General features: G+C 40.0%; 1 protein-coding gene across 3 annotated transcripts in view; it reads right to left on the bottom strand.

Annotated features, from left to right (window-relative positions):
* jmjd1cb (jumonji domain containing 1Cb) overlaps positions 1-20217 on the bottom strand; it is a 131582-nt gene that overhangs the window by 36046 nt on the left and 75319 nt on the right. For all 3 annotated transcript variants that reach the window (XM_042396672.1, XM_042396673.1, XM_042396675.1), the window contains one exon: positions 10726-10839. In XM_042396672.1, coding sequence (XP_042252606.1) covers positions 10726-10839 — 114 coding nt within the window. The remainder of the gene's footprint in view (positions 1-10725; positions 10840-20217) is intronic.

Genomic DNA, 20217 nt, shown 5'->3' with positions numbered 1-20217 from the left:
CTGTTTCAAAATAGTACATTTTCTACAGTTTGTGTTATATCAAATTCATTTAGATTAAAACAGTGAACAGCTGGTTTTCAAGACCTACAGCTTTGTTTATTCTACCACACAGTTTGAATCTTTTCCATTTCTCTACCACTTCTTACACTGAGGGTGGCAGCCTCATTTGATCACAGAGAAGCATGGAATCTTCATCTGAAGGAATACTGCTAACAGAAGAATCTGCTAACAGAAGAATCTGCTAACAGTGATCTACAGCCTCATAAAGGCCTCACTTTAATGTGGTGACTATTTTTATCTTTACACTGACAGAAAATAACACGGATGTATGTGTGTGTGTGTGAGTCTGATGGAGCTGTGCTGTCATTTCCACTATCACCACTGCAATCAGAGGATGTGCTTTTTTTCTCAGGGAGCACGTTCAGGAAACACAGTTTGAAACTGACAACCATCATTTTTTGCTCTTGTCATTAATTGTGTCTGTCTTCCACAAACTGAGGCTGCACCACATCACCGAACTGAACACTCGTAAATTACAGATTCAAAACAGACTCACAAAGAACAGTTCTGTTCCGAGGGTTCTAGCTCCCGTCCCTGTTTTATTAAAGAAGAGCAGAACTTGTATTATTATGCTACATTATTGTACTTACACTATTATTATACTATTCACTACTCACTATTTTATTTACTATTTTTATGTCATTATTTACTATAATATACTATGTATACTACATATACTATGTGCTATTATTAATCTAATATTGTTATATTATTACTATAACATTATAATATACTCATACTACAGCTTACTGTATTTATAGGCTATTAATAATAATAATAATAATAATAAGCTAAACTATACTGTATAATTGCACAATATACACACCATTATTATATTTGTGTTATATGTATATATTATGCTGTTATTATTTTATTTTATTACAATATTATATTATTATACTACTTATACTATTACATTATTGTACATACACTATTATTATACTGTTCACTACTCACTATCTTATTTTTGATTATTTTTATTTTATTATTTACTATATTATACTACATATACTATGTACTGTTATTAATATAATACAATTCTTCTTATTATTATTATCATTATTATTATTATATTACTACTACACTATATTTTTACACTACTACTACTACATCTCTCTTTCTATTATATTACACTTATATTCAATAGTATTTATACTATACTATATTTTTCTATTTTTTACCATAAGAGTGATCATTTTAATAATCTACAGACCGCCTGGGGCAAACAATGGTTTTATCCAAGAGTTTACCGAGTTATTATCCCATTTTTTAGTAAAAGTATGACAAATTCTTATTTTAGCTCATTTTAACATACATGTCTGCTGTGCTTCTCAGACTTTTGTCACTGATTATACAGATATTTTGGAATCTTTTGACCTCACTCATTCTAAGGGCCATACCCTTGACCTAATTCTGTACTGTGGTCTCAGCCCTGACAACTTTCAGACTAAGTGTATCTGTATGTCTGATCACAAAGCATTTTTATTCAGTGTTTTATCACAATACACCTGTCCTCTGCCCTGTTTTTGACTCTATGTCTTCTAGCAAGTTTTCTGAGCTTTTTACTGCTGCTTCTTTAACTGCCTTTGATCCACATTCTAACACAGGGGAGCTGCTCCCCCTTTTTAATCACACCTAGACTGTCCTAGACTCTGTTGCCCTCTACAAAGACATAAAGTCAAATAGAACACCACAGCCTGGACTTAACAAATCCACCCAGGAAGAGACTGCAGGGCAAAGGAACCAAAACGGAAAGACCAAATGGAGAATTATCAAAAGGCATTTCAGAGGCAAGAGCTTCCTTCTTCCCTAACTTAACTTTAGCAAATCACTCTAAACCCAGAATTTTATTCAAGGTAAAAGACTCCTCCTGTCATTTTACTGATGCCTCACAAGAGATGTGTGAGAGGTTTTTACATTTTTTTATGAATAGAATCAGGGATATAAGACAAATGAATCCCACAGACTGTGTTTTACATGCCAGTAGGGACACTCAATTATTTCAGCAATTTTGATCTGTATCACTGTCATTTTTATCTGAAATCATACCACATATCAAATCAACCACTATTTTCCCCACTAAAAAAGTTAACTAAAGAAGTTAGTGACACAGTTGGGGCCCAGTATTTTATTGATTATTAATAGCTACTTAGCAAAAGGCATTTTTCCATCTATTTTAAACATGCTGTGGTCCAACCTCTTTTAAAGAAACCTAACCTTTATCCTTCAGTTCTAGAAAAAAGTGGTTTCAACCCAACTTTTAGCTTTCAAGTGTCATAATAACATCTTTGAGAAGTTTCAGTCAGGTTTTAGAGCTTTAGAGAAACTGCCCTCCTCAAGGTAAACAGTGACCTCCTTTTAGCAGCCGACGGGAGAGAATGCAACTTTAATTCTTTTAGACCTAAGTGCAGCTTCTGACACAGTAGATCCTGCCATTTTTATTGACAGTCTAAAAACCTGTGTTGGCATCAAGGTTTTATTCTTACCTTGTAGAAAGAACCTACTTGGTCACCTTAGGTAATTACCCATCTTCTACAGCTCACATTACCTGTGGAGTACCACAAGGTTCAATTTTAGGTCCATTCTATTTTCTATCTATAAAAATGGGTCACCGGGTCTCTTCCCCTGAGACCTGGTGACCCAAAAAGCCTAGCTGCCTTCATAGATTGTCTCAGTGATGTCAACTGTTGGATGGCACAAAATTTTCTTTGACTCAATAACTCAAAATCAGAAATCATATTGTTCAGTCCACCAAACCCTATCAGTGTCCTTGGTCCCTTGTCTGCTAATGTAAAGCCTGATGCCAGAAGTAAACCAGCGTTATTATTATTATATGGATATGTTATACTTCTGTATTCCTGAATTTCCCCTCTGGGCATCATTAAGGGCGAATCTTATTTCATCTTAGAATTGTCTTTGTCTGTAAAAGTACAAAAAGCAGACTGACTGCCAGTGTCTCACTATTTGATTTGCCAATTTTGTCCCATTTTTCTTGATGATCATAAATCCTTGAATATAAAAACGGGTCATAGAAATCATTTAAGAAATGTAAACGTTATAGTGCTTTTTATCCAGAAAAACCACAGCTCCCCTGTCTACTCTTGTTTGTTTACAGGCCAGTCTTGCCCAGACCAATATGGTGGACGCGTTGACATATCGCAGCAATGGGCCGAAGCAATCAAATATGGCGTCTACATAGGCTATATGTGCCTATATGTGTACATGGCTTTCTGCAGGCCTGTTTAGAAACAACACAGATGGAGACTGTGTTTCCAAGGCACCGTGGTCACCATGGGTACCAATTGGTTATTTTCATCAGACTGGAGAGAAAAGGAATATGAATGAAGAATCAAGTGCAAACAGTGATCCACTACATTCATAGTGTGGGTGAAACATAGCATCAGCTTATGCAAAGCTGGGGGGGGGGTTATATACTGGAACTTTATATCACAATATTGACTGTAGGCATTTTGATTGTAGGCACATTGATCTGCAATATTTCCTACAATGGCCTCATACACCCAGAGATATTAAAGCATAAGCTATCAGGATATTAATGGCATGGTCAATTCTCTGACAATTGACAAATGTATACATATATCTCCTATCATCCAGCCCTAAATAGAGTCCGTGACACCATCTGAACATTTTAAAAAGGGACCATTAAAAGGGAACCAAACCTCTCACTCAGTCTCATGTGTAGCCAGATGTGTAATGTAGAGGTAATGAACCGGTCATCTGCTTACAGAAACATTTGTTTTCCAGACCTACAGACACATTGAATTTGTTGCTTTTTTTTTTTTTTTTTTACAATAAAAACTGCATATAAAGTTGCAGTTTATATGCCTCTCTGTGCAGTGGCAACAGGTAAGTGAGATGGTGTTCAAACTGATGGAGTCATTATGGAAGCTACAAACTTAAAAGATATGCCAGCTATCAAAGTCTGACCCCTGTCTGTGCTGCTCTGCTGTCTTCTGAACACACTAATGGCTTTGTCAACCAGGAGCAAATGTCAAGTCTATAGAGAGAGCCTTTCAAGGATAAATAAGACTTCTTGCTTTACAGTGCTTCATGATCTACTCATTAAAACACATTATGAACATCAGCTTTAATGATTGTATTCAACGTTTCCCTCTGATTGTTTCTGTGACTCAAGACTATTTTTCAAGCTCTGCTTTGAGCACGAGGGCTGCGATGTTACACAAGGACATCTTGTGCACCAGATAATTAGTAACATAACAACAAATATGACACACATTCACATATAAGAGACAAAGACAGATGGCTTGTTAAAGACTTCTAACACCCTTTGATTCAGGGAAACTGCTCGTTGCCATGGAGATGCTGAGGCTGAAGCAGGAGGGAACAAACTGCGGGAGAGTTTTTTAATGTTATTATTTTCACAGCACTGATGATCATATTGTTGCTCAGTGATTGAATATGAACGATGGACATATGTATGTTTTCTCTCAGGTATGAGGAGTACACGGTGGAAAACAGTATCCATATTTATTTGATACACTGTAGCGGAGGCCTAGTGTCCGCTTCAGATACTGTGGATACAACACTATGTCCAAAGTTAATTTTAGAAGAGGTTGTTGTCCAGATTTACAGAGCAGTTGTAAATGTATTGTGAGAGGGTAGCAACAGCTTCAGCCTACACCTTTCTGCTCATTGCTATTATTAATTCATTACCATTTGGACTATGTAAGCAGTTGAGTACAATTCTGTTTCATTATTATTATTATTATTCATAACTTAAAAACTGCGGTAAAGATCAAGCAATAGATATCTACTTCATTATCTACTTGGATCAATACATCTCACATTTATTTGTGAGATTTTTTTTGCAAGATAATGTTAACTCAAGGTCCATTTACAACATTTTGCCGCCATCATTTTCAGCCTCAACTGTTATAAAAAAATCTTCATATTTAATCAGCGTTAGATTTACTAATGACAGCCACTACTGATGACAGAGACTAATTACTGGTGAACCTTTGCTGACAATGTCAAAGCCAATGATACATGACAACTTCTTAAATAATACAGTCAGCTGGATGATTTCCTAAGAATGATTGAGGTTTTAGGTGAACCACAAGACGACTCAGTCCACTTCCTTTCATTTGAATAAGAGAGTGGTGTTTCTGTCTCTAAGAAACCATATTTATTCAAATCTCAACGGTACAAACATTTGCTATGAGTTATCTACATCTGACAGATGTCATTTCAACTGTCACCTGCTAACATGAGAAGTCTATTGTAGGTGGGCAGAAAGCTACCAACAACATGTAAGGCAATACACCTCTGTATCTAGCAACAGAGCGCTCTGACACCACAGGTGTTGATGTGGGCGTGTGTATGTGTAAGCACATGAGATGTCAAAGTAACGTGACACTTGAATGAATATAGAAGCATGTGATAGCAGGGGGGGGGGGTGTGAGGAAAGAGAGAGAATGAGAGAGAGAGAGAGTGAGAGAGAACTGCAGGGCATAAAGCCATAAAGTTCCACTGAGGCAGGACTGTCAGCTGAACAGTATTAGGAGTGTGTGTGTGTGTGTGTGTGTGTGTGTGTGTGTAGCAGCTGCTTCCCTCCCACTCAAACTCACTGCACTCCTCCCCCTCTTGGCTTTAACTTCTCAGAGAAGTAGAAATCAAAGTCAAGTAGAAATACTGCCACTTTGCAGATGCAGCTAATTAACAGTGTAAACTTTGACTAAAGAAAAGTATAAAAATAAAGTGTGTGCGGTTCTGATCTATTTTATTCAACTGTCTCTCATCCTCTGCCTCCTGATCTCGCAACGCAATTTGATCAAATTCCTCTCAAACTGACACCCCACCAACCTACTGTCTCACTCATTAAAGAGGATGAAGATGCTCGACCTTCTGTTTCACTGGAACTAAAGCTAACTAACTAAACTAAACCTTCCATGAAGCACAACTAGATTAAAGCATCAGTCAATCAGTATCACTCAGCTTTATGAAACCTTTAAAAGATTTAGCTGGAAATATACTAGATTCTACATTTCTCATATCGTCAACAAATCCCACATAAAACCAACATTCCCCTTCTGTCTGTGGCTCTCAGCTCCAAGCCCATTGGTTACCACTGGAGACATAAATCTTTAAAAATGCCTCACAAACATATAGTTCTATTTTTTTTTTAAAAAAAGCTCAGTCATGTCATATAACAGCTGGTCACTGTGGTTTTTAGCAAAAGTTACTCAACCAGGAGGAAATAGTACATTTATTGGGGACTATTTTCAGCAGCGGATGAGTCCACATTTGGTGCTCTGGTGAGTATTTCTGGCAGCAGCACGGTGTGTGTGGGATTGAGTAAAAATAAACTGCAGGGTGTGTGTGTGTTCATGGTAATGAAGGAACATGTCACCCAGTGCAACAGTGTGACTCACTGATGTGTTTTCAATAGTTTTGGGGGCAACAATGGAGGTCTACAGCACAGAGGAATAAGATACACACACGATACTAGTTAGTAAATCACTTCATTGTTGGTTTGGATCTACACATGGGGTTTGTTGCTAGTAAGAACAACATAGAATACACAGACGTGTCCTCTTTTACTCTTCTGAAAAGTGTTGAGCAAACAATACATTATAATGTAACAGCTGAAAGCCATCATTATGTCACATGTTCACAGACCGTTGACTTCCTTCATTTGCTTGAGGCCACTGATTCACTGTGAATGAATCAGCACGACTCTGCTGATCAAACTATGGGTCGGGTTTGTGGTGGTGTTTAACTGCCTCTATTATACGGATAAATCAACACCTCAAAGACACAGTGTCAACGACAATCAAATACATATGAACACAAAACAAGTGCTCATTTGTTAGTTTATTTTTTGATGAATCAGTGTAGGTGAGGAGCTTTGTCATTGAAGTAGCTGCAGATCATCCATTCATCCACTCCAGCCAGAGAGAAAACCACTACAATAACTCATCTAGACCCTGAAGGCTTTCTGAAGATGATGTTTTCATTTGTACACTTTTTATAATGAGGCTAGCAATCAGCAGCTGATGTGACCACATGATGAAATGTGTTAAGAGGTTTGACTTTCATCAGTTACGCTGTTGGTCTGATGGTATCCACACAGTACTTTGGAAACACTGCTCTGTTACTCAACTGAGTGTGTGTGTGTGTGTATGAGGTTTGGTCAAACTCTTGAGTCAGCACTAACAGTTTGTATTCTCCACCTCCTGTCCCTCAGTCTCAACACACACCATAACTTTCTAGCAACAGACACACACACACACACACACACACACACACACACACACACACACACACACACACACACACTTGAGCAGCAGGCTGGGCTGGCCCACTAAACAGTGACTTCATTGTACAGTTTATGCCAAACAGATTGTAGCCCCCTCCTTCCCTCTCCCTCCCTCCTCTTCCTCCCTCCGGTCTTCCTGTCCAACTGGAAAAACAGAGAGGGGAGTGGCCATGGCTTCAGTGCTCTGTGTGTGTGTGTGTGTGTGAGAGAAAGAGAGAGAGAGAGAGAGTGGGACTGTTTTTACTGCTCTGTGGGGTTCAAAGGTCTCCAGAAGAATAGGCAGCTCTGTGTGGGCATGGGTGATTTAAGAATAGAGGAATCTGTGAGTGCAAGTGTGAGAGTGTGTGTGTGTGCGTGCGTGTGTGTGCGTGAGTTCTCTGCAGTCAGTAGTGCCAGGAAGAGAGTGAGGCTCCCACTTTCCTTCACTTCAGATGGCTGTAGTCTCTGCTGCTATGGAGGAATGGGAAAGTGTAGGAGTGTGAGTGTGTGTGTGTGTTCTGGTTGTGCGGTCTAGCAACATGAAGTGGTTGAGTAGTGTGTTTGAAGGAGCAATACTAACACAACAACGTATGAAACTATATGGAATCTGACTTAATCCAAATAAATGTCACTGGCCTTGTCTGGTAAATATCCAACATAGAAAGCAAAAGACAGGAAGCCAGTGCAAAGCAAAAGTGAACATTATATTGTACACAGTTATAAGGCCAGGTCATGCAGGCACCATGGGGAGACAAGTCTACAGGCTGTCAGTGTCACAGATATGAGCTGTGTGCACGTGTGTGTGAGTGTGTCTGCCTTCTATGGTAAATAGGACAGGACACTGGGGACCATGCAGACACTATCCTGCATCAGACTAGGCTATAACATAGCCCTGCAAAAATACAGTGAAGCACACACATGTTCACGTTTGCTGCAGAGCCTTTTACATGCACTACATTATGACTGGTAATGACTTGCTTTATATAGAAGTTGCTAGTTAATATGCCATTTTGCCAGCAGAACTGCATTAATGTACATGCATGTAAAATAAAAGACACTGATGTGAAATTTCATTCTGGCTACAATCATAAGGTTTAAATATGTCTTCATGCTATGACTAGGAAGGCTACATGTGTGATACTTGACTAAATCATTATGTCAGACAAGTAGCTGCACACGTCACGCTGCTTGTTTTGGTATCTAAAGTGGGACAGAAAAATGGGAGAAAGGAGGACACTCAGAGTGGCTGCATATACACAAGAAACTCAAACATATAGAGCTGTTGATGAAGTGCAACACAAAACAGATGAGTGGAACAGATCTGTATAGTGTTAACTCTGCTGAGAACCGGTGCCAACAAAGACAGGAAGCAGAAAACTCAGTAGCTCACCTGAGGCACCATCATCAAATAAAGCATGCAGAGAACAAACAAAGCTCACGCTTCATACAATCAAGCTGCGGGGAATATCAGAAATGTTTTCTGGCACCAGCATGCAATGTTCATCCTATGAGTTTACAGACTGTGGAACATTTGTGGTAGCTGACCATGACAGAGTCAGTGCACTGGCTAGAGTGGATAGACAGCCAGGAAACCTGCTACACAGTTTCAAAATGGGTCAACAGAGGACACGGCAACAGAGGGTTCTGACTTCTGATTGGTTGCGAGCAAAAGAGAAAAAAAATAAAAAATAAAAATAAGAGATTCTCTCTTGGACTTGTCTTGAGCACAAACCGATGACTGATGGAGAGAGTGTGGTGCACACTCTTCCCGTCTGGTTGACACTGAGTGGAACACAGTGTTCCAGCCAGCACAATACAACAAGCTGTGTTCAGCTGCAGAGCATTGACACGCATACACACAATTACACACTCGCATCAAACACACAGCCACACAAGTATACATCCCTGTGAATTACTGCCAATTGTAAAGCTACATTATCTACTGTGTGTATCAGTCGGTATAAAGTGTGTTGATGTGGATGTAATTTATGAGTCAGTTGTGAGCAGTCATGTGTAAAAATCAGTGAGAAGACAGACTGTGGGCTGCACGTGTTGGCTTTATATTCACATTAAACCCTGGCAGTGTCACATACATATGGAACACAACGCCCGGCCCTGGCTGAGCTGGAGACACAACAGCACTCCAAGGCTGCAGTATCCAGCCTAGACCTAATTGTGAATGACTAATTCTTCATTAGGAAATGAGATCCAGTTATAATGTGTACACCTGCCAACAGATAACATATTCATAGTTCTTTTTTTTTTTTTAACAGAAACCTTTTATTCACATCAAGATCATCTGCTCTGCAATTAAAAGCAGTGTTATGAGACAGCACAGCCAAGGCTCATCTCAAATCAACACTGCTGCTGCATCTCTGCTTTAATGAGCCATAGTCCTGTCACTGTGAAAACTCCTCATTCCATACTTTCACATGCTCATGATGCAAGAAACACTGTGCATCCTTCCTTTTCTTTATATCTAAAGCTTTTAGCCATATTTCTCCTTAAAATCAAACTCTATGTAATCAATGGATTAAACATCATTTTATAGACAGCAGATCAAACAACAAACTAAATGCACAGAGGCTCACCTTTTCCAACACACACACACACACACACACACACACACACGTACACATGCCATCATTCAACATAGTCAAGTTAACTCTCATCTTTTCTCTGCAAATTAACAGAAACATTTTAAAATAGCTCATTACTACACAAGCATATTTTATAAAATCAGCAATAACTGGTGCCATAAGTATCCATAGCTTATCACAATGTTAGAATAGTGCTGATAATGCAAAATGAAAGCTCCTATCATGCTATAAAAGCAGATGAAATAATTGACTTATATTGCTGCAGTATCAACTGTTTACAGAGTGAATTGAGGTGATGGATTATGTAATGTTCCCTTTAAGTTCCAATTCATTGTTTCCCTCTTTGCTTCACTAAAGCTCATCTAATCTTACTATGGATGGGTTGGTAAATGAGATGAACTTCAATCTTTCTGCAAATTATTGTTCATCTCACTATTCTATTGCACCAAAACTTCAATCTTCTGTCAAGTCTGACTCCTGGGCTTAGTGACAACAAATGTACAACAGAAAATATGTGGACATTTACCAGGCAGGGAGGGTCTAACGAAAAGATGCTATTATTGGCTGCATTATGGGAAATGTAGGATCTCATCTCTTATGAGAATGTGGTTTAAAATAATGTTTAACTGGTTTCAATCATTAAACTGAGCTTCAGCACTTTCACCTTTGCCACTGTTTGTTATAGATATATGGCACTGTGTGAGTAGAGGAGGTACAGTGTGGTGAGCTAATTCACCAGCCTGAGGGGTCATTTGGTGTATTTATGAGTGGGAGTGTATTTATTACCTGGTATGGTTGGTAGGCTGAATGGTCAGACAGGAAGTCCAGCTGTCGGTCTAACAAGAATTCCACTGCTGTTACTGACGACAACAAGCTCTTCCCCACCACTGGCTTAAACGCCTGCAAACAGAGACACACACAACATGGTCAACAACTACAGTTACACAATCAGTTCATATCAGTGAGGCAACTTGTTTCTGTGAGGAATCTGATCACATCACAATCACATTTGGTGAGTTGTTTTGTAAAATGAATCAAGTCTAGTATAAATATGTAATAAACAATACATGTATAATGCATTTTTGGCTCTGCAGTTCTCAATGACAAAACATTGTGACACCGAATGTCAGAGATTTGAGGCAGAGGAAGCAGAAGAATAAAGGCAGAGCAATAGAAAAGATTAGAGGGAGGAAAAAGCACAAGTGGCGACGTGATGAAGAGAAGCAGAGAGAAAGAGACAGAGAGCAGAGGATAGAAGGAGAGCTCCGGAGTGATGAATAAATTAATGAGTAGAGGAAGTCTGACAGTTCAAAGGCAGTACACTCCACTTTGATGTTGCCTCTTTTACGCACACACACACACACACACACACACACACACACACACACACACACACACAGATGATGTCTGTCAGCCTGCGGCCTGAGCTCAACTGTTACTGCACTAGCTTCCACATTTCCTCTTCATATCTGTGTATATTGTCATGAATGTACTGTTGTTACTGTAGTTACACTCCTGCAGCCACTGCAGCGGGATGTTTGCAGCTAGTGGTTGTGTAGTGGAGGGTTGGTGCTGCTGTGATTTATGGTTACATAACAAGGTCAGTCTGATGAGAGAGATGAGAGATTAGAGGTGAGAAACATGATCGCTATGACCTCCCCTCACACCCAAAGGAGGCAGTAGCACATTGTGTGTGCAAGCAAAACATGATAGTGTGTGTGTCTGCAGCTCTATTTCTGTCTGTCTATAGATATCACATTTCCAGCCTGCAGCGGCCGCGTGCTGCCAGCAGCACAGACCACACTGCTGCACGGTATTTTGGAAATTGTTGATAACGACTGTAAAGTGCAAAAGTCACTTTTCTCCACCTCTGCAGTCTTGACCGGTGATGCTTAGATTCTGGAGCATAATTAAGACACCACACTGACACATGCACACCGGCGTCAGTCATATGCATGATATGCATTAATCTAACATTACGCAGGTTTGTTTTTAACTCCTTCACATCCATTAAATCATTCATTTCCAGCCCAGTTTTCAAGGAGTTACGTTCATATCGAACACATCAGCACCCCATGATTTACAGCCAGTGTGGTACATGTAGCTTTATGGAGCAAGGTGGAGTGTAAAGGTGTGGAGGTGTGGAGATCAGGATGGCGGGTGGTTACGTAGTGCTTCAGACTTTCATGCAGGAGAACGAGGTTTGTATCACAGACCTGCAATAAATGTTTGCCTTTTTATTAACTGTAACTATCATCTTTCCCAAACCTTAACCAAGTGTTCTAGATGCCTGAACTGTAGTTTATTAGCAACATCTTATCTTAACCTTAGCCATGCAGATTTTATAGACAGTAAGAAGTTTAAAAGATGTAGGCAGTGGATGTAAAAAAAAGATGTTACTGAAGATAATCTGCTGAATCATGGCAGCAGGGTTGTTTACTTCTGTACCTGCTGAGTCACCTCAATAGACAAGAAACAACATTCATTAGGCTTTCACTTTAATGTCAGCATGTTGGCCATCAGTACACTGTTAATGTCAGTGATTAGAAACCTGGATCAGGTGTTTACATGCCACAGTATCCTTTTCTGTATTTGAGCAGTCCAAGTAGCATATCAAGGTTTCTCAAAACCAAGATACGTGCAAACACATGACTGGGATGGTCCACCTGATCAGCATGTGAACACACACAGTGAGGGGAGAGCAGTCAAAACACACATGTTAATGATCATCTAAGAGTGGACCATTCCAAGGAATATTCTCACTTCTTAATGAAAACAGCTTATGGTCTTTAACTGTTTAGAAACTGAATTCAACAGTGCACAGAGTCTCCAAGCCAGCCTTCTGTCATCCCTGTCTTTACACTGAATACACTGCTGTTACAGCCTGGATTCATTACAGATGCATGATGGGAAGGAGTTAGCACCACTACCAGCCCTGGTGTAGAGTAGAGCCAATGTAGATGCATAATTGGACCTTGGCGAGGTTTGTTGTATGCATGAAGTATGCTTGTTACCATGACAACAACTGAGGGCACAGTAAGCTGGTAAAGCTGTGTGGAAAAGATGCATGACAAACGTTGGGGAAAGAGAATGACTCAACTCTGTGTACACAAGAGTGTTATTCACTATGATTTTCAATGATGATCCATGGCATGGCTGGATCATTGTGTGCTGCCCTGTGAACACTGTTCCTATGGTTGTGATGCACCAGGAAACACAGTGCCGCCTTAGCAAAGGCCGTGAAGAAGAAGACAGCAGGCGAGTAAATATGGATGTAAATGCAGGATTTAAAACACTTAAAAATCATGCTTGAATGAAATGTTTATGAGAAAGGAAAGGCATGGATTCACACAATACTCAATGTAAACATAAGTGTTGTTTGTTTACATTGAGCAGTCATAGCTTTGGATCTTCTGTCAGTCATCTGATTTACATCTTTGGATTGTGTTTGTTTTTGGTCAATCTGTAAGGAACACTTCAACAACCAAACTGTCAAAACCAGCCTTTTTCTGACTCATGAAAGCTGAAGACAGACACAACTTCAACTACAAATAAGAGTGGGACAGGAAGTTATTTTAGGTAGATAAAGGCCAGCTATGTTTAGTGAAGCAGATAAGAGGCAGATCTGTACTGCTAAAACCTGTTCTTCATTCATCTGTCAGGAGATGGTGGGAAGACAACACCTCTTCTAACAACTGGATCCAAGACATTTGAAAACACTTTTGTATGATACGGTACAAACGCTGTGTGCAGAGAATTACTATCACATTTTGGTCGGACTCAGTGAGTTTAGAGAGAGGGAATCATTTTTGTACTCTCTGAACAGGATGATTCATGATTCCAAAATTTTTTAACACCCACAGCTTCCGTCTGTGGATCCCCACTCCGATTCCTCTTTTTCTCAAACTGAAAGGACACGACAGTTTCCCCATCCCCTCTAAAATGACTCGTCCACACACACACACACACACAGACACACAGACACACACATCCCACTCAACCGCAATTGGGTCACATCTGCCACGGTGTGCCAGGAAAAAGCATTCTGTCACTGCATATTTCCAGACAGGCAGCAGGAGAGATTCACTTACTGTCAATACACAGCCACACATTCAAGCAAGCGGACATATGCACAAATAAACACACACTAAGGCAGGAGAGGGAAGGATATTATGGCACACACACACAAGCTCCCAGGCAGTAATAACATCTAAACAGACAGATATGAGAAAATGCCATTCTGTGAAAGCAGAGAAGTCTTCATAAACACGCCACACATCCTCTGCTGTCCTATGTGAATGTGTGTGTGAGTGTGTGTGAGTGCGTAGTGAATAATTGATGAGGAGAGGAGCAGCAGAATGTAAAGGAGATGAAGAGGGGATGATGTAGCTCATGCATCACTAAGTGACCTGGAGAGGCTATAAAAACACACACACATCCAGGAGGCCGTTCTCTGATGAAGGTCAGAGAGAGAGAGAGAGAGACAGAGAGGGAGAGTTATAGTTATAAATCAGACCGGATGTATCTGAGGGTATTTGAAGACATTTTGTTTAATTAATTTGGTTTTATTTCCCTAGATTAGCAGATTGTAGTAATATCACCATCTGTCTTTTCTTTTGTCTATGATTCTCCTTCTCTTTATGGCAACATAAATGGATTTAACGGTCATGCTAACTAAACAAGCTGAACTGACTTTGACAAATTAAGAGAAGGACATGGGATGCTTGCTGTCATCTCATATGCAAACATTTATTGGGAATGTTATGTGATTAATGCACCTCTATGTACATTTTGGCTGTTACAGTATGTCATTGAAGAAGCACTTCAATGGAGAGTAGCAGTGGTTAGAGCAAGTAAAAAAAACAGAGCAGAGGAGCTACAGCAAAGTTAGCAAGTAGGACAGAGAGAACAGCAGCAGAAGAAGAAGAGCTGCTCACAAAGCTGGATTTTCTGAATCTGATAATCCAGTTTGTCACGGAAAATCAGAGAAAAAAAACTTTAAAAAGGTAACAAGCAACTATTAAAAAGGTCAGAGCGCTGACATGACACAATCTGTGCTATTGATTTTTATAGCAAATCATTTACTACACTGCCTGTATTGCTTTACAATGAAGCAATAATCAGCTGCTCATGGCATGACTGAGAATGAGCAACATTCATCCTCCTGTGACAGAGTTGTGTTGATGACCTAGAGATGCATGATGCAGCGGTAGCCATACTGTCTGTAAAAAGCTCTTTCTACATGGGAACAAACGTCTAGTGTTGTGTTGGGGACAAGTCGGCTTTGTTGGGTAATTTTAAACATATTGTATGTGAGAGAGTGTGTGCGCACGTACGTTTGTGTTTGTGGTGTGATGTTCAAGTGTGATTGTGTGATCTCTCTCTCTCACACTCAAAAAAAAAACCCCCAAGAACAACCAGAGAGCTTCGATGTTAATTTTAGAAATCTAATGAGGAAACGAAAAAACCACATACACAGCTTCAGTTATGAAAATATGGACACCTAAACACAAACTGTCATTTGTCACCTCTTATACTTTTGTCATAGAGGAAATGTGCATATGACGCAGTAGGCAGCATAGTCACATATACATCACTGATAAACCACAGATTTCCACTGAATAATTAGGAATGAAGGTTTCACATCTCTCCTTCTGCTGTCATATGCACTCTCCCTCTTCTGCTTCCCCATGTGTGTGCTTCAATCAATGCGTCAGACTGGAGTTCAAACCAGGTCAGGAGGGCTGTGATGTAGGGTGGTGTTGACACATTTATAGAGCATTGACATGAGTTTGACACCCATTACAGTGTAGATTTGAATGAGTATCAGACGAACCTTATTCAAAAAGCTTCCTTCTTTTTGAAACCGATGAAATGAGTTTACATATGATGTCAACTGTCCTGTCTTTGTATCTCAGTGATCTATTCTTTTGATTCTTTTTATGACAGGGACATGGCTGGCACAAGAGTGTTAACACAACATAATGTTTGGACCTGACTTGGTTCCCTGCTTGCAGTTGCCAGATGTTGCGGGAACACTTTCACTTTCAGGATTAAGACAGATGGGCTTATGTCAAAAAAAAAAAAAAAAAAAAATTCCAGACATTTTTTTGGGACATTTGACATTTTATGTATTTTTTCCCATGAGCAGCGAAAAATTCCCCAAAATGGTAGGATGTGTTGCAGAGTGGTGCTGCAGTGATGAGCAGTGTTCTCTAAGTGGGTCACACACACACACACACACACACACACACACACACACACACACACACACACACACACACACACACACACACACACACACACACACACACACACACACACAGGTTGTGCTCTAATCTGCTTATTGCTTTAATGGTAAATGAGCAGAATTGTCAAAACACAGGTGTTCTCTCTGTCTCTCTCTCTCTCACATACAGTTAGTTAATCTATGCATATATTGGCTGTAAAACCTGACATACTGTCATTCAGCACAGTGTGTCTAAACAGCATTTTGTCTGGGTAACCATTTACAACTAAAACTAGTAGTCAGACTCTCTAGCCAGCGTGAAGCTGTAACACTCAGCGTTCACTCTGGATCAATATCATTTTGATCAAATGTGGGGTTGTTAAAACTAAAAAGAGCAATACTTCACTAAGTATTATTAATAATTTATCATTTACACACAGTCAATGTTGCACCGAGGCACTGTTTCAAAGGCTGACATTATATTTCACCAAAGGAGGATGAATAGAAACGTGCTTGTGTCTCTGCTAGTCCCTCCATCAAACAGGTGTGTTTATTGGCACAAAGGGAAACCACTTAGCCACCTTTACGTGTGTCTACTCTACAGGGAAGCACGCAGCATCTGGAGACGTATCCCACACTGCTACTACAGCTGGCAGCTCAGTGGTGCAACACAGCATTTGGTTAGTGACAACCTGCATCCTAGAGTGGAGGCAGACAAAACAACTATAAAACTTCACTTCATTCTGACCTTCATCCTAATGACAAACACTAGAAATGAAGGTCCTGTTACATAGGAAACAAATAGTAGTAGCATTAGTCAGGTGTTAATGAGGTTTTCCAGTCAACAGATGCAGCTTTTTATAACATGAGACAACACTGAGCTGCAGAGGAGACGAGTCAACTAGCTCCAAAACTGAAAATGTTTTAGTCATAAATAATGTGTGAGGAGCAGTCTGGACTAACTCAACATGCATCAACAAAGAGAAGCTAAGGTCACAAGCTGAGAGAGGATTCTAAATGACAAACAGATGCTGGTCATCAGCAGGAAACACAATATAACACAATATAACCTACAGCTAGACCACTAGTAGTAAAAATCATTGCTTTGTTGATTTTTATCTTTCATTTTGTCTACTGCTAGGATATGAGAAATGTCATTTCAACAGTAGAGTTTCTCCCAGAAAAGTAGTTAGTCCTGGTGGCAGGAATCTTTTGATGGGGGCTGGCAGCCTCTGTGTTTAGTTTGTGTGATAACAGAATCCCAGATGAAATCGCAGAATTGAGAATTTAAAAAAGCTAGAACACAGATTCCATAGGGCCCTACATGAAGTCAGTGCTAGAGGCTGACTGGACATGTGAAAACATGCCAATGTAATGTGTTACTATAAATAAGTAACTTATTCAACATATATAGCAGAGTCTCACAAACAATCTGACACTGTTGTTTTTGCACTCTACAAATAACTTGAAAAAAGTCCTGGTTGGCTACTGAATCTTACATTAATGTACAGCCTTGGAATGCTGGGCACATTGCAACAACCTTTACTGCTATATGGAATAAATTGCAGCTCACTTGTGTCACTACTATCAGCAAAATGTCTACAGTGTTTCCTCTGTAATTGTACATGCCTGGCAGGCTTTTTTTAGTGCCAAAAATAATACCAGATATCCATTCCTTTGGAAATCAATAGTGTTTGGGAGAGTCTGTGCAGCACTGTTCCGTAATGTGAGTCAACCTCTGTGTGGTTGCCTGGGAAACTCTTGGTAGTGTAGCTCCGTTAAGGAATAGGGCAGTGCGTGATGTGTGTGAGTGGAGAGAGCAAGCGGCAGTAAAGTGATGGTGAATGTGAGCGGAGCAGTAAGTTGTCTATCTGGCAGTAAATGTGTCAGTTCATAAATGCTGCAGCTTCTCAACACAAAGAAAAGTCTGTTGTTTCCCCAGCTGCTGGACAAGTGAAGGGTTTAGCCCTGAAGTTAGCAACAATGGGTTAACCTAACCTGACCATGTTCACTTAAGGGTTTTTTGTCCTGAGTTTCAGTCAACCTAGGGGAAACACTGGTATCTACACAAAATTCAGGAACTGCTTTGCTCAGAGTACTGCAGGGTTTTTCCTGCATGGAGGAATTTTTGGCGCCCCCCACAGAGGTTTTAGCCTGCGCCAAAAGGAAAATCACCTGCGCCAAAATGATAACAACTGAAATAAAAATAGTAATTCAAATCCTCTCCAAATGTGTTTAATAGCAATTTATCAAACAGCTGTTGAAGGAGCAGAACATAAACCTAAATATGATGTCTTTGACTTCCAGCAGTCAACTCTCCTCTCATCCACAGACACTATATTTTACACATGTGTCTGGTGCTGGATAAGCCAGCTAAGCACTAGTATGACAGAGGACTTCCTGTGATTTCTCATAAAATAAAAGCTGTTTCATTTCTGGTGAAAATCTGAAGAACACTGAATTACAACTGCAGTGTACTTTTTGTGTCATATCCTGCCTCCTGCACACCTCATCTAAACCGGAGTATATGAACTCTGGACATTGTGACTTTTTGGAAGAAAGCTTTCAATCAGATCACCTGTGAGGTAAGTTTCCAACACCTCTCTCCCTCCACCCCTTCTAATGTTGTAATAAAATGATTTTTTAAACCAGTTTTATTCATTGGGATCTCATTTACTCAAGCATAATACACATTTTTTCTTCATCAAATGGTCAGAAATGACAGGAAATTGCATCCATTTCTGTCAAATAAGGTAACACAGACTCATTGTCTTTCCTGTAAGTGGACTGATGATGCTTACTGTTGTGTGTAGTCACCCTGCTTAAGGCCCATCCTGAGCCAGGAAAAACCCTGGACTGCATCATTTATTTTTATTGCAAAATGTGGATCATAATATACATGTAGAGCTACATTACAGCCAGCTCTGTGCTGATCAGCACATCTCTGTCTGCCCTGATAGCAGCCACACCGCTGCTCCCTCATTCTCCCTCGCCCACTCACTCCGCTAGTTTACCGTTAGCCATTAGCCTGCACACTGCAACTAAACATGAGTGGTGCTTCAAACTGCTCTTCAACACAACTGCAAACAAAACTTTCTGTCCTTAACTTGCAGGCTACGGTAGGTAGTTTTCCAACCAAGCTGCCCTGCTGTAACTGCAATTTATAAAACATCTTCAAAAATCCTGAATGCTCAGGCCTGGCGGGCTGCCAGACTCGCAATACACAAGTGGAAACTCTGAACTGAGAAGGGCTTTTGGACTCTGGGGTATGAAACACAAACTAGACATATATTATGAAATGATGTGACATTTGGAGCTAACATATGTTAGCCATGCAGGTGTCAAAGCCACAGAGCCAGCAGACACACATATCTGACGGTGAAATAGTCATCAATGTGAAGCACATTCCAGAAGGCCCGATGTGATTATTAATCAGATGATCTGCAAGCTCACCATGTCCGTCCTGGGATACATGAAATGAATGACTATCTTAACTCAGTGAAGCTGAGAGGTCACAGCTGCTCATTAAAACATACTCACAAAGTGCAGCGTAGGCTTGTGATTCAATGACAGACTTTGTGAAAGATTGTGTTGCTTGTGTTTCCATTAAGTTTGTTTCCAGCCATCTATTTTCATGCACATTTTTTGATTAAAAACCTGAGTGGAAATACTGACAATTTGGGAAAAAAAAGACTTGAAATATCACTGTGATGGTGCGCTGGCTTTTGTTTCTATAATGCAGCGGCTACCTGGAGTGTTGATCGTACACTAGAAGACCTCGCCTTTCTGGCTAAGAGGCTCTCTTCTTCCCCGCGCATTGGTTTTTTTTTGTTTTCAGCCACCCGACATCATAAATAAATGACTGATGATTTGCTTTCAGCCTGCGTCTCCCTCTCTTTCGTCATGACTTCAGAGCCAGGTTGTGACAATCAAAAAAGTTTTATGACGAACTGCGATGCGAATAGACTTAGTGACATAAATGATGTACGTGAATCATGTGACTTTAACGTCACTGAACGGCTGAAAACATTAGATCTGTGAGGAGACTG

Source organism: Thunnus maccoyii, chromosome 20 (assembly GCF_910596095.1).
Source record: "Thunnus maccoyii chromosome 20, fThuMac1.1, whole genome shotgun sequence".
NCBI lineage: Eukaryota > Metazoa > Chordata > Actinopteri > Scombriformes > Scombridae > Thunnus > Thunnus maccoyii.
Note: the sequence above shows the minus strand (reverse complement) of the source record. Positions and strands in the feature narration are given on the sequence as shown.